This window comes from Stegostoma tigrinum, chromosome 2 (assembly GCF_030684315.1).
Source record: "Stegostoma tigrinum isolate sSteTig4 chromosome 2, sSteTig4.hap1, whole genome shotgun sequence".
NCBI lineage: Eukaryota > Metazoa > Chordata > Chondrichthyes > Orectolobiformes > Stegostomatidae > Stegostoma > Stegostoma tigrinum.
In genome coordinates, this window is record NC_081355.1 from 153,705,792 (window position 1) to 153,721,866 (window position 16,075).

General features: G+C 43.0%; 1 protein-coding gene across 3 annotated transcripts in view; it reads right to left on the bottom strand.

Moving 5' to 3' along the window:
* Positions 1-16,075, bottom strand: part of ctdspla (CTD (carboxy-terminal domain, RNA polymerase II, polypeptide A) small phosphatase-like a) — a 262,478-nt gene that overhangs the window by 49,642 nt on the left and 196,761 nt on the right. The window contains exon 3 of one of the 3 annotated variants that reach the window (XM_048552105.2): positions 4,244-4,276. The exons of the other annotated variants lie outside the window; for them this stretch is intronic. Within the exon in view, the coding sequence (XP_048408062.1) occupies positions 4,244-4,276 (33 nt within the window). The remainder of the gene's footprint in view (positions 1-4,243; positions 4,277-16,075) is intronic. 3 annotated transcript variants of the gene reach the window in all.

Sequence of the window (16,075 nt, forward strand, 5' to 3'; positions counted from 1 at the left end):
CAGGGAACCTCCCACCCACAGCCTCCAACCTTATTATTCCCCAACCCTGCACGGCCCGTTTCTGTCTCCTTCCCAAAATCCACAAACCTGCCTGCCCTGGTCGACCCATTGTCTCAGCCTGTTCCTGCCCCACATAACTCATCTTCACCTATCTGGACTCCATTTTCTCCCCTTTGGTCCAGGAACTCCCGGCATACGTCCGTGACACCACCCACGCCCTCCACCTCCTCCAGAACTTCCAATTCCCTGGCCCCCAACACCTCATTTTCACCACGGACGTCCAGTCCCTATACACCTGTATTCCGCATGCAGATGGCCTCAAGGCCCTCCGCTTCTTGCTGTCCCGCAAGCCCGACCAGTCCCCCTCCTCCGACACCCTCATCCGCCTAGCCGAACTCGTCCTCACCCTCAACAACTTCTCTTTCGATTCCTCCCACTTCCTACAGACAAAGTGGGTGGCCATGGGCACCCGCTATGCCTGCCTCTTTGTAGGTTAAGTGGAACAGTCCCTCTTCCGCACCTACACAGGCCCCCAACCCCACCTCTTCCTCCGTTACATTGATGACTGTATCGGCGCCGCCTCTTGCTCCCCAGAGGAGCTCGAACAGTTCATCCACTTCACCAACACATCCCTCACCCACCTGGACCTCTCAGTCTCCATCTCAGGCAACCAGCTAGATATCCATTTCAAGCCCACCGGCTCCCACAGCTACCTAGAATACACCTCCTCTCACCCAGCCTCCTGCAAAAATTCCATCCCCTATTCCCAATTCCTCTGCCTCCACCGCATCTGCTCCCAGGATGAGGCATTCCACTCCTGCACATCCCAGATGTCCAAGTTCTTCAAGGACCGCAACTTCCCCCCACAGTGGTCGAGAACGCCCTTGACTGCGTCTCCCGCATTTCCCGCAACACATCCCTCACACCCCGCCCCCGCCACAACTGCCCTAAGAGGATCCCCTTCGTCCTAACGTACCACAACACCAACCTCCGGATACAACGCATCATCCTCCGATACTTCCGCCATCTACAATCTGACCCCACCACCCAAGACATTTTTCCATCCCCACCCTTGTCTGCTTTCCGGAGGGACCACTCTCTCCGTGACTCCCTTGTCCGCTCCACACTGCCCTCCAACCTCACTACACCTGGCACCTTCCCCTGCAACTGCAGGGAGTGATACACTTGCCCCCACACCTCCTCCCTCACCCCTATCCCAGGCCCCAAGATGACTTTCCATATTAAGCAGAGGTTCACCTGCACATCTGCCAATGTGGTATACTGTATTCACTGTACCCAGTGCGGCTTCCTCTACATTGGGGAAACCAAGCGGAGACTTGGGGACCGCTTTGCAGAATACCTCCGCTCGGTTCGCAATAAACAACTGCACCTCCCAGTCGCAAACCATTTCAACTCCCCCTCCCAATCTTTAGATGACATGTCCATCATGAGCCTCCTGCAGTGCCACAATGATGCCACCCGAAGGTTGCAGGAACAGCAACTCATATTCCGCTTGCGAACCCTGCAGCCCAATGGTATCAATGTGGACGTCACCAGCTTCAAAATCTCCCCTTGCCCCACCGCATCCCAAAACCAGCCCAGTTCGTCCCCTTCCCCCACTGCATCACACAACCAGCCCAGCCTCTCTCTGCCTCCCTAACCTGTTCTTCCTCTCACCCATCCCTTCCTCCCACTCCAAGCCACACCTCCATTTCCTACCTACTAACCTCATCCCACCTCCTTGACCTGTCCATCTTCCCTGGACTGACCTATCCCCTCCCTACCTCCCCACCTATACTCTCCTCTCCACCTATCTTCTTTTCTCTCCATCTTCAGTCCACCTCCCCCTCTCTCCCTATTTATTCCAGAACCCTCACCCCTTCCCCTTCTCTGAAGAAGGGTCTAGGCCCGAAACATCAGCTTTTGTGCCCCTGAGATGCGTCTTGGCCTGCTGTGTTCATCTAGCTTCACACTTTATTAGTCTCTAGATACCGTTTGCCTTCTGGAACTCCAATCTCAGGATTCATTGTCCTCTGTCAGTGCCCAACAAGAGTACTGGAGGTTACTATATCACAAAACACTGAACTGCTAAACCCATTCCCTCTTCACCTGGCATCCGTACAATGACACTTCCCAGTAGCCATCTTCTGCAAGTTAAGGAGCGAAATGCCAGGACAATTTTTCCACCTTACACGTCAAATTCAGGGACATAGAGTTGTTGCAAACCAGCACTTACAACAGACTCTATGATTCAAATACTCACTGAGCCATCGAGTGAGCCTGCAGTATTGTCATGGGAATGTACGATCAGAATGGATCAGTTAATACTGCTACAGATTTAAATTTTACAAACAAACATTAATTAGAAATCTCAACATGGAGAGGAATGGGCAGGATTAATTTTGTTTTCATGATGAGGACTACTTCTCAACAATTTATGCACATGTAGGCATATTTGCTAAGAGGTAGGAAGAACATTCTCTGAGTTTCAGATAGTAATGACCACCTGTGCAAGAAAAATCAAAATTATATAGTTAGGGTTTATCAGCTATTTATGTTTAGTGTTTTGGACATTACTGATTCAATTTCCAACTAAATGTTTGAATGCTCCTACTTCCAAAATTTTTTAATCTTTAAAGCCATCCTGCTTCCCCAATTTTTTTCTTTTTGATTTGTCTTCCAATATTCCTAGCTTCACTTGCACTGCTCCTATTCTACTTTTCTCTGAAATGTAAGTAGAGAGTGCAATTCTTTCCAAGGGTATGAATCAAAATGTGATATTAGGGTATTTTGATATGGCTATTAGTTTCCTGTCTGTAGAGATTCAACAACACCAAATCCGACTTAAACTCCATTAAAGCCAGGATAGGCTTTGTAAGATTCAATCATCCATCATCCAGCTAATACAACTTCCAAAACACAAAAAAAACACTTTTTAAACTTGCTTTTGTGTACGGTTTGGAGAAACACTGGGGAAAACTCTGTACATCCTGTCAAAGCATATGAATTGAAAATAATAAGAGATTTCATTCTAAAATCAGGGGAAATATTTCAAAGAGAAACTGAAGAATGAAAAGTATCCAATTAACTAAGAACCTTGTCTTTAATTATCCTCCTTTAATAATTGTATCAATGTACCTTGGATTTTCCATTTTAAGTAATTATTGTCAGCAAAGGTTAACCTCCAATTAATTGTGCTGAGCTGATCAGCAGGAATAAATTCAATAAGTGAAATTAGAGCAATGACATCAAAATAATAACCAACTTAAAAGTCCAAATGAATCACTTCTAAATCATTTTTTGTTTCAATAATTATTTTAATCTGTAGACAGATTTAAACACTAATTTCAGCAGAATGATGGCCAGATCCAAAAAAAGCCTTGCAAAAAAAACTGCTCCGGACATAGGGAGGTTTTAATAATGAGAGAGAATCTACACATTTATTATTTAGCTTAACAATAACAAGAGATGGCACAACTTAAACATTAGCATTTCACAGTGACTGGGTACAGCACACTAGAACAGTGCTTCCATCTCTTATCCAATGATCGATCTCTTTCCTACACACACTTAGGAAAATATCTTAATTGCAACCAAATTCTAGTTGCGTAGTTTTGAAGCGCCCAATTCCCAAATTTATACATGCCATTAATTAAACAAATATCCAGCATGATTAGTGTAGATAGTCGCGGCCAACTGCTGTTTTATATGAAAAAAAATTCTAACATTAAAAAAAGACAGATAAAAAGGAAGCCAATGCATGACAGGCAGAACGAGGAGGGGAGAGCTTGAAACACAGGCTGCAAATCATTTCTTTGTTTGTCTTCATCCAGAGTGACTGGTCATGTGGCAAAACTGCCATTGTGTGGGTGGTCATATGGCAGATCCACTAGCTGTGCAGTGGTCAAATTATAGAAAGGCCAGCAGCTGCATTGACACCCCCATCCTCGCTCTTGGAAATGATGAAAGATTTGAACAAAGTACTTCTAGGTAAAAGAAAGGAAATACAATGTTAATGTAGTGTCAAATAAATCACATATTTAAAGCACAGTGCTTTGGTAGACCTTTGATTACCATCACTCCACAGCTAGTTAAGCTTGTTTACAATCATGCAGCAGTTAAATCATTACAATGTATACTGCTGTACATTGTGTTATCCAGACTCAAATAATGCGAGTGTACCACCCACAAGCAGTATGAAAGCATGCAAAAGGAATACAGAAAATGAAATAATAATACATACACTGGGGCTGGGGGTGACCTGTACCTGGTCAGACTGGAGAACGAATAAACAAGACAAAAAAGACAAAGAAAAGTCCTTGTCAATATGCAGCATAAGAAATTAATAAGGAAAAAAAAATTAACCGAAGTTGAAGAAGCCTCCTAATAATCCACCATTATATGATTGAACAAACACAAGTATAGCAGAGAGTTATGCCCAGTCAGATTTTCTCTTCTATCCATCACAGACTATTGGATTTAAGCCTGGGTGCAGAACTGAAGGCTGTGTGCTGTAGAAAGCTCAACCTGAGGAAAGCTCCATGTTAAGCTCTACAAGTGGTACCACAGTGACAGAGTGTCCAACTCTCAGCTGGATTCAGATTCATAGGTTGACTTTTACATCAGAGCATCGCTGAATTCTAACAGAAGTAAAACAATTTAGTCAGTACAAATTATTGCATTGCTGAATCCAGAAATGGTCTAAACATCTGTGCAATTACATTGTTCAAGTTACTTCTGAACAGAAAACTAACAAGAGCTTCATGTCCAGTTGCACAGTCAATTCAGGTGATGAGGTGGAAGCGGGAGGAGAGCTGGAAAACAGAAGATGGAAGAGCAGCAAAGACAGCAAAAGGGGATGGGAAGGAAAGAACAAAAACATAAATGGAGAGGAGATGGGTAAAGGGAGAAAGGAAAAGAGAGTGGGGGAAGAAGTTAAAGACTGGGAGAAAAGAACAGAAGGAGATGTGGGACGGAAAGGAGAGAGAAGAGGTGAGAGGTGTGAGGAGAGATGAGAATGAAAGTGGAGGGGAACAGCAGACAAGAGTTAACGAGATAGAAAACTGCAAAGAGGAGGAAGAGAGAAAGAAAAATCAAAAAGAGGAAGGTTGCTGGTAGGGAGGTCAGGTGAAAAGACAATGATGTGAATCCAGTTAAAAAAATCTTGCTAGCTAAAGCTAATTATAATCAATGCTAGGCACTTTTTTAGATTTAAAATATGTTGAGATGTTTTAAAAATTGGATAAACTTGATATCGGTTTCAGATATGAGCCTGTAATTTTTAAAAGGGGTTGAAAAAAGCTAACTCACAATAAAGTGCAAAAGAACTGTTTTCGCCCCAATGATCTTTCCAAACATGTAGAGTTGTTTTTGTTAGAAAGCTTCTCAAAAGTTTAAACTACACAGTACTGGCAGTTACTGGGGGACAGTACAGTGGCTAGCACTGCTGCCTCACAGCACCAGAGACCCAGATTCAATTCCAAGCTCGGGTGGCTGTCTGTGTGGAGTTTGGACATTCTCCCCATGTCTGCGTGGGTTTCCTCTGGGTGCAAAGATGTGCAAACTAAGTGGATTGGCCATTGCCCGTAGCATTCAGGGATGTGTAGATTAAGGGCATGGGTCTGGGTGGGATGATTTGAGTGTCATTGTGGATTTGTTGGGCTGAAGTCCTGTTTCCACACTGTAGGGATTCTATTCTATGATTCTATGAGTTACATCTCAGCTGCAACATACATATAACTACGATCTTGTCTGTCCTAATGAAGAATCCCATCACTTGTGGCCGTCAAAAGTCAATGCAAGAACAAGGAGACATCCTATGCAAGAAACAGCTCAACAAGACTTGGCAATGAGCACAAACATCAGAAGAGGCTCAACTTACAGGGTACAAACAAAAGGCAAGTTTCTGATTGCCTCCACGAGCAGGAGCCTAACTGCACAGCTGTTCCAAGGATTTCAATAACAAATAACTAAGGGGACAGGCACTATCTTCATTTTGGATAAATGCTTTAAAGCATCTTAGGTATCTTAAAGAACAAGACTGCTTTCAGATTAACACAAGAGCCTACTTCTTTAAAGAAACACAAGAGATATTTTCATCTCCAGGACTGCTCAAAACTAGGGATCATATATCACAATTTTAATGGTGCAGAAAGAAGCCATTCAGTCCATTCACTGTGTCTGCAATGGTTCCCCAAACCAGTATTAAAAACTGGTGTCAATCCATCGCATTTTATACATAACCTTGCACAGTTATTTGATTCAAGTAATCATCCAATGTCCTCTTGAATGCCTCAAATGAAGCTGCCCTCCTTACTTTCAGGTAATGCATTCCAGATCTGAATCACTCACTGTGTGGACAAGTTATTTTTTATACATCGCACTTGCTTTTTTTGAAAATCACTGTAAAATGTCTCTCATTTTGGTCTCCATTCTTCTACAAGCAGGACAGTTTCTCTCCATCTATTCTGTCCAGTCTTCTCATGACTTTGCAAACCTCTACCAAATCTCCTCAGTCTCTCCTCTCCAAGCAGAAGACACTTAACTCCTCTAACTTACATTGGTAGCTGATATTTCTTTTCCCCAGAACAACCTTGTACACTTTTTTGGCACTATTTCCAACGTACTCTCATCCTTCCCAAAGTATGGCACCCACAATTGTGAGGTAGTGGAGTAGTAAAGGTCTCACCAGACTAATGACGCAGAACCTCCAAGGTAAGTTTTTAGGGACATGGGCCCAGATACCACTGGAACAAATGGAATGTTTAAACATAGTAAAAAGCTAGCCTAATGGTGATCATGTAACCACTGTTACTCATCATAAAAATATTCTACAGGTAAGGAATTCTATCATCCTTCATTGGTCTGGCCTGCATATGACTTGAGAATCACAGCAATTAGGGAATTAGGTTTTCCTGCTACTGGACCTTTCTTAGATTTGCAGTCCTTGTTTTACACTGTCTCCCTGCATCACTCCCACAAAAATAGATCACCACTTTTCTCCACATAGGTAACAGAAGATGATCAATCTACCCTCACTACCAACTTCTGTTAGTTTGCTCTTCCATCAAAATAGGACAGTTGCAATTAATCAATTAGGGAATTCAGGGGAAACATCTTCTTTAGCCCACTTAATTCTAAACAGTACCAAAATTTTGAACTTAGGAAATGTTTCACCCTTCAAAGGGGAAATAGATTAAGAGAGATGATTGGTAGGGCTTTGAGCAAGTAGCAGTGCAGTGGAACTAGTCAAATTGATTTTTAGGGAGGCAGCACAGAATCAACAGGCAAAATAGCATAATTCTACATTGAGAGAGAGATAATGGGAACTGCAGATGCTGGAGATTCCAAGATAATAAAATGTGAGGCTGGATGAACACAGCAGGCCAAGCAGCATCTCAGGAGCACAAAAGCTGACGTTTCGGGCCTAGACCCTTCATCAGAGAGGGGGATGGGGGGAGGGAACTGGAATAAATAGGGAGAGAGGGGGAGGCGGACCGAAGATGGAGAGTAAAGAAGATAGGTGGAGAGGGTGTAGGTGGGGAGGTAGGGAGGGGATAGGTCAGTCCAGGGAAGACGGACAGGTCAAGGAGGTGGGATGAGGTTAGTAGGTAGCTGGGGGTGCGGCTTGGGGTGGGAGGAAGGGATGGGTGGGAGGAAGAACCGGTTAGGGAGGCAGAGACAGGTTGGACTGGTTTTGGGATGCAGTGGGTGGGGGGGGGAAGAGCTGGGCTGGTTGTGTGGTGCAGTGGGGGGAGGGGATGAACTGGGCTGGTTTAGGGATGCAGTGGGGGAAGGGGAGATTTTGAAACTGGTGAAGTCCACATTGATACCATATGGCTGCAGGGTTCCCAGGCGGAATATGAGTTGCTGTTCCTGCAACCTTCGGGTGGCATCATTGTGGCAGTGCAGGAGGCCCATGATGGACATGTCATCAAGAGAATGGGAGGGAGAGTGGAAATGGTTTGCGACTGGGAGGTGCAGTTGTTTGTTGCGAACTGAGCGGAGGTGTTCTGCAAAGCGGTCCCCAAGCCTCCGCTTGGTTTCCCCAATGTAGAGGAAGCCGCACCGGGTACAGTGGATGCAGTATACCACATTGGCAGATGTGCAGGTGAACCTCTGCTTAATGTGGAATGTCATCTTGGGGCCTGGGATGGGGGTGAGGGAGGAGGTGTGGGGACAAGTGTAGCATTTCCTGCGGTTGCAGGGGAAGGTGCCGGGTGTGGTGGGGTTGGAGGGCAGTGTGGAGCGAACAAGGGAGTCACGGAGAGAGTGGTCTCTCCGGAAAGCAGACAGGGGAGGGGATGGAAAAATCCCAGTCGCAAACCATTTCCACTCCCCCTCCCATTCTCTTGATGACATGTCCATCATGGGCCTCCTGCACTGCCACAATGATGCCACCCGAAGGTTGCAGGAACAGCAACTCATATTCCGCCTGGGAACCCTGCAGCCATATGGTATCAATGTGGACTTCACCAGTTTCAAAATCTCCCCTTCCCCCACTGCATCCCTAAACCAGCCCAGTTCATCCCCTCCCCCCACTGCACCACACAACCAGCCCAGCTCTTCCCCCCCACCCACTGCATCCCAAAACCAGTCCAACCTGTCTCTGCCTCCCTAACCGGTTCTTCCTCCCACCCATCCCTTCCTCCCACCCCAAGCCGCACCCCCAGCTACCTACTAACCTCATCCCACCTCCTTGACCTGTCCGTCTTCCCTGGACTGACCTATCCCCTCCCTACCTCCCCACCTACACCCTCTCCACCTATCTTCTTTACTCTCCATCTTCGGTCCGCCTCCCCCTCTCTCCCTATTTATTCCAGTTCCCTCCCCCCATCCCCCTCTCTGATGAAGGGTCTAGGCCCGAAACGTCAGCTTTTGTTCTCCTGAGATGCTGCTTGGCCTGCTGTGTTCATCCAGCCTCACATTTTATTATCTTAATTCTACATTGAAATGATTCAATGATTCTATCTCAAAACGTCAAGTGTAATTGACAGGGATAACCAAGTCACCAAGTAGTTGGACAGAGAAAGGTTTATGAATGTCATGCATGTACACATTCAGAAAAACATTCAATGAGATTCCAGACAAAAGCTTGCTATAAGAACTGACATGTAAAAGAATTGAAAATAACCTCATGATATTGATGGAAATTGATTAAGGGTTAGGAATAAAGAAAGTAGGATAAAGGGGGCACCCCTGTTTTGTTGGGCAGTGATGCGCGACACATGAAGAAAACAAACAATTGTAACAAAAAAAAATCACATGAAGTGTGAAATGGCATACTCCAGGTATGAAATTGCCAGAAAGGAATGCAGATGAAACACAGATAGAGAGAAGCGCAATGGGATTATTTCCAGGCACATAAATCATATGGGTCGGTTGCTGATGCAAAAAAAAAATCAGGTATTACTAACATCATGGAATATCAAAGCAAAACGTTCTTGTATGTTATACAGAGTGCTATCCAGATCTCATCAAAAATTCTGAAATAAACCTTGGAAACTCCAGCTGGCAAAAGATCTACTAGAGAAAGCCGTAATTCAGAAGAATAATAAGCAAGGATAAAGTGGCTGACTTAGTACCAGGGCATAGCATGCAAATTAAGAATTTATCTGATTAAGGTATTTACAAAAAAGGAAAGGAATTAGTAGGAACAGTAGAGAACAACAATTCTCCATAGCAGGGGAACCTAGTACTGAAACAGAATCTTCAGACCCGATTTAAACCCAGACCAGGAATTCAGTAAACAAGGGAACTTCTGTGTTCTAAAGAATCATTGGACTTAAAACATTAACTCAGGTTTCTCTCTTCACAAATGTCATTCAATCTAAGAGTTTCTCCATTATTTTGTATTCCTATAGGGAAAATTCCTACCTCAGCACAGCGTGTGATGGACCAGTCTACATCTAGAGTCTCTCACCTGCTCAGGCCATTGGTCAAAATAACAGCCAGGGCATTGGTTAAAACAACAGTTAACACTTCTTATGAGTTCAGTTGCTGCTTGCTCAGAAGTAAATCAAGATGGAAGATAGTAGAAATAGAACAGGATGCTTCAGATTGAAATGCTAGGACCATTTCAAATGCCTCACCGTTCAGTTTTGACTGTGTAAGGGATTTACAGTATGATTAAAATTAAAACAAACAGTGAATCTATGAAAAACTACACACAAAGGATTTTAAGAATATGCAGCGTAGCACAAGGAACCCAGGCAAACCAAAATAATTGATCAGTTTAGATAATAGAGAATAATAAAGTACATGAAGAAAGGCTAAGAAATTGGGATTAAACAGACAAACGCACAAAAGATAACAAAAAAAGGGAGTGGGTCCATGAGAAAAAAATTACAAATTCCTATTGCTTGGGGGTCACATTCTGGAGTTCTACCCATTTCAAAAGGAGGCTCAAGCCTGTTCTGCATTTTGGCACTCCACCTACCTTAATACCCATAGCTAGCAAAAATTTACCTGAAAAAAAATCAAAATTATCAACTGACTCAAAACTTAGCAGCATTTTTGAGGAAGAGAGTTCTAGATATCAACCAACCTTTGTCTACACAAGTATTTCCACTTTTATTAAGTCTGCCATTACCTTTTGGTGGATCATGGTCACTGTCACTTGTCTTCAATGAGATCACATTCCTTATTAATAATCTTTCCCTGAATTTTTCCCTGCTTGCAACTAAAAGGAGATTTTACTACCATGGTGAATCACATTTGTCTCTTAGTACTTTCACAAGAAATCTTTATCACGAGCAAGGCTTATTTAAAATACGGCTCTATGGCTATATATGTCTCTTTCTTTATATTGCTTTGTTACGTTTTACAGTTCCTTTCACTTCAAAGATTTTAACTTTACTTTTAGTTTGATACTATCTTTCACCTCCGTTTGTTAACTTGACAACCAGGGTTTTTGCCTTTAAGTGTTCTGGTTGCATATCACACCAAATCCTTCTCTGAAAACTACACCGGGTGTTAACTTAATTCACTATGTTCAGTCCAGCTGATTGTTTAGAATCAAAGAGTCGTCCAGCACCGAAGAGGCTTTTCAGCCCACCAGGTCTGTGCCAACCTATCTACACCAATCCCTCTTTCCAGAACTTGACAAAAGCCTTCAATGAGATGACATTTCAAGTGCTCATCCAAGTCCTTTTTTAAAAACCAGATTGTGAGTTGTTTTCTCTCTACTGACTTCCAAGGCAGTACAGTCCAGATTCCCATCACTCTCTGGGTACGAAAAATGTTTCCTCAAATCTCCTCTCAACTCCCTATCTTTTACCATACCATTACACCCCCTTATTACAGACCCTTCAACTAGGGAAACAGCTGCTTCTTATCCACCTTATCGAAGTTCCTCAATCCTGTACGCCTTATAGTCAAGTCCCTGCTCAACCTTCTCTGCTATGAAGAAAACACCCCAAGCACATTCAGCATCTCTTCACAGATAAAATACTCAAATCCAGGCAATGTCCTGGTGAATATTCACTCCTTCTAACACAGTCACATCCTTGCTACTGTGTGGTGACCAAAACTGCATACAGTACTCCAACTGAGGCCTAACCATAGGTTTGTACAGCTCCAATATAACCTCTCTGCTTTTACAATCAGTGCCATAACTGATAAAGGTAAGTGTGTCATAAGTGTGCTTAACCATCCCATTAATCTGCAGTGCTGACTTCAGGTATCTGTGGGCAACGACCTCCATTTCTCTGAGCTTCTGAATGTCTGGCCATTCACTGAGAACTTACTTGCCTTGTTGCTCGATTCAAAGTGCATCACATCACACTTTCAGAGTTAAATTCTCTGTCATTGATCTGCTCATGCAGTCAACCCATTCATATTCTCTTGGAACCCAAGACCTTGTTCCACACTATTAACCACCCAGCCAATCTTTCTGTAATCTGTAAACATACATATCGCCGTACGCCCCTCCCCCCCAACACCTCTCATCTCTATCATTTATATATATCACAAACAATAAAAGGAACTCAATACTGATCCTTGTGGCATACTACTAGATACTGACCTCAAGTCACACAAACAGCTTTCTACCGCAATCCTCTGCCTCCTATCACCAATTCAAATTTGGATCCATTTTAGCAAGTATCTCCGGATCCTTAGTGCTTTCATCTTCTTTATCAGTCTCCCACGTTGGACCTTTTCAAAAGCTATGCTGAAATCAGTATAAACTGCATCAACTGGACTTGGTTCATTTGCACATCTTAACACTCCCTTGAAAGATTCAATCAGACTTGTAAGGCATGACCTCCCTCTGACAAAGCCGTGCTGACTATTCCTGATCAAACCTTGACTGTCTAAATGGAGATTAATTTCCTCCTTCAGAATATTCTCTAATAGCTTCGCTATCACTGATTTAAGACTCACTGGTATGTAATTCCTTGGTTTATCTCTAACACTGACCCTGAATAGGGAAACCACATGAGCTGTCTTCCAGTCCACTGCCACTTCTCCCATGAACACTGATGAATTAGAAATTTGGGTCAGAGCTTCCATGACTTCCTCCCTTCTCTCCCACAGCAGCCAGTGATATAACTCATCAGGATCTGCTCACTTTTAAACCTGTTAAAACTTCTGATATCTCCTAATTGCCTATGTCAATCTGTTTAAGAACATCACAGTCCCTTTCCTCAAATTCTGTGCCTGAAAATCCTCTTCCTGAATGAAGTACCCAACAATATCCAAACACAGATTCCCAAGGGTCCTACTTTCCTTGCACCTCTTCTTACTCTTAATATACTTTGAGTATAACTTGGGAAATCTCCAAAATTTTGCTTGTCATTTTTTCTTCATTCCCCCTCTGCACTCTTCCAATGACTATAAGACTCCTCTTGCATTTCTATACACTCCAACAGTCTTCATTAATTTGCTTCCATTGGAACTGTCAAAGCTTCTGTTTTCCATCTCATCCAGTCCCGAATATTCTTAGACATATCACACCAAATATCAGGGCTCTCTAGGCTTGATCTCTCTGGGTAACATATAGGAGCAACATGTCAGGCCTGCATACTCTGCATTTCCTTCCTAAATACACTCCAGTATTTTCTTTCTTTATTCATTTGTGGGATGTGGGCATCACTGGCTGGGCCAGCATTTCTTGCCTATCTCTAGTTGCCACTTGAGGGGGTGGTGGTGAGCTGACTTCTTGAACTGTTGCAGTCCACCTGCTGCAGGTTGACCCACAATGCCCTTAAGGAGGGAACTGCAGGATTTTGACCCCAATGACAATGAAGGAATGGCGATATATTTCCAAGTCAGGATGATGAGTGACTTGGAGGAGGAACTTGGAGGTGGTGTACCCATGGGTCTGATGCCCTTGTCCTTCGAAATGGAAGTGGTTGTGGGTTGCGAAGGTGCTATCTGAGGGTCTTTGGTGAATTTCTGCAGTGCATCTTGTAGATACTGCTGCTACTGAGTGTCGGTGGTGGAGGGAGTGGGTGCTTGTGGATATAGTGCTAATCAAGGGGGCTGCTTTGTCCTGGATGGTGTCAAGCTTCTTGAGTGTTGTTGGGGCTGAACTATCCAGGCAAGCAGGGAGCTAGTTTAAACTCCTACTAACAGGATTAGGAAACCTGCCTGTCTGGGTATTGATGCCATTCTGGTTCACGTGCAGACCCTCCCACTTGTACAGGTCCCACTTTTCCCAGAAACGGTGCCAGTGATCCTCATTCCTTCAAACTGCTGACTTATTAAAATTTAATGCTTTACTTTGTGACTCATCCTTCTTGATTTCAAATCCAAATTCAGTCCTATGTCACTCACTATATTCAAGATGCTCGTTACCATTAAAATAGTTCAACAATTCTCGTTTGTTACTTAACACAAATTCCATTACCGCCTCTTTCATTGTTGATTCTAAAGCATACTGTCCCAGTAAACTAATATGAAACTATTGTAGAAAATTACTTTTACAATTCTAACTTGCCCAGTCTATGTGAAAATGAGAACAACTCATTATATCTACAATGCTTAAATTGGGAAAAGCACTGTTCCAGCATATTGGTGCTATTAGGAGGTCTGGAGACAACTCCTACCGCAGTCTTCTCACAAGATAGGGAAGGTACTGTCTATCACCTGGAAAATTTGTTTCGGTTTATTAATGATTCTGTTGTAAATGTACCACATTTATTGTACTCAACAATGCCAATGAGGAAAATTCAATGACAAAAACAGAGGTTGCTGGAAAAGCTCAGCAGGTCTGGCAGCATCTGTGAACAGAAACTCAGTTCTGGCCTGCTCAGCTTCACCAGCAGCTTCTGCTTTTGTTCCTGATTTACAGCATGCACAGTTCTTTCGTTTTTATTGAGAAAAGTTCAATTATTGGTTCCAGCTGAGTGTTGTTTGCTTTGGGTTGGTGCAGTGAACCAGATGACCTAGTCTTTGGCGTGAGAAATAGGTGGGAATACATTTTCAATTAGTAGTCCCGATTGCTACCTAGTGACATAGGGTTGGACAAAACCTGTCTATTAGCTCTCACCACGACTAGATTTTGTTTTACTCATGATGCTGCTCATAAATAAATCTACATGCTAACATCCACCATTCAAGTTAAGCAGAGGGAAGGAACTGGGTTGCGACTGGGAACCATGTGGTGGGAGCTAAATGTGCCCTACCAAGACAGCAGATCGAGCGTGGGCCAGTGAGAGCAGGGCTCTGCCAGAGACATGGCAAGAGCTGCAAAGCCCAGAGCAGGATTGCAGCAGTGGGAAGTTGGACTCTCAAGTTATCTTTATTTTTCCTCATCTTATTCTAAGTTGTACATGTATGTACAGCTAAGATACACACTTTTCACTGTAGTTTTACATTGAATACGTGCCACTAAATGATTCAATCAGTAAGAGTTGGGAAAACTTGCAGTTTATAACAAAGAAAGTAAAACACGAGGAAATAAATTAGGACAACAAAGCGGTGGGTTGTCTGATGGACATTAGTGTATCATCTGTAAGCACTCTGGAATATATATTCAAAAGCCTGGACTAAAGAATCACTACACAATCAATGTAGGTCAACAAACACAAAATTAGCTTTAGAAATATAAAGTGAATGTCGGGCAGATGATAATTTTCGAATGTTTCAAGTTTTAAAATCAAGTTGCTCTCACCATTGCCTGGGAGCTTCTGCACCTCTAAAGGTCGCCACCAAATTTCATGGTGGGTTTTTTTCAAGGATTGAGCTGTCTAACTTACACAACGTTAGGATCATTAAACACGTCAGATCAAAATGGTTTCAACTTTCCAAACAATTTTTTTGGAAGAAAGGAGAAAATATGAAGTTTCACATTTAAAGGAGTTTCATGCTTTCACCGTTTTCCCTTGCCTTGACCAATTTGTGCCAGAGCCCAGGTGGAATGAGACGCATGTGGCTCTCTCCAAGATCCCAGCTCTTCGACAACTAGGACCACAGCTGACCAGCTCCATCCATTCTCAGGTGTGGCTCCATATCAGTGCTCTATCTGCTAAAATATGCAGCTTACAATATAGAAAGCCTCATATGCGAACCAACAGCCCACTACTTTATAGGATGAATTATTGCTTCATAATTATAAAACTGCAGGAATATATCCAATAGCAACAGGTCAACTGTACAATATTGTTGGAGCCCTCTCGTGAATTTTAGATGAGAATCTCAAGAGTCCATGCCTTCCATAATCTTCAACATTAGTTTATTTATGATGTCAAAATTATTATTTTGGAAATGCCTATTTATTTTGCTTCCCTTACATTAGGCACTGTGACATTTGTTGCCACATAACATCCATTTACCTTTCTCAGGCAAAATGAACAGCAAGAATCTCAAGAGTTTCTGATGGCGTAGTGGAGTACTGTACTTGGTTCAGGAACAGGATATTAGGCTATATTTGAAAGATTAACTCCAGTACTCTTACTGAAGAGAACTCTAGGCAGAAATGAAATACATCTTTTTCATTTCTGCTGATGTTAGCAATGTGATTCTAACAATGTTCACATAATAAAGGCAAAATTTAGTACAAGACATCAGCAAATAAACATGAGTGAGGAAAACTGAAAATTAGGTTTTTGATTTTACATTTAAATGGAAA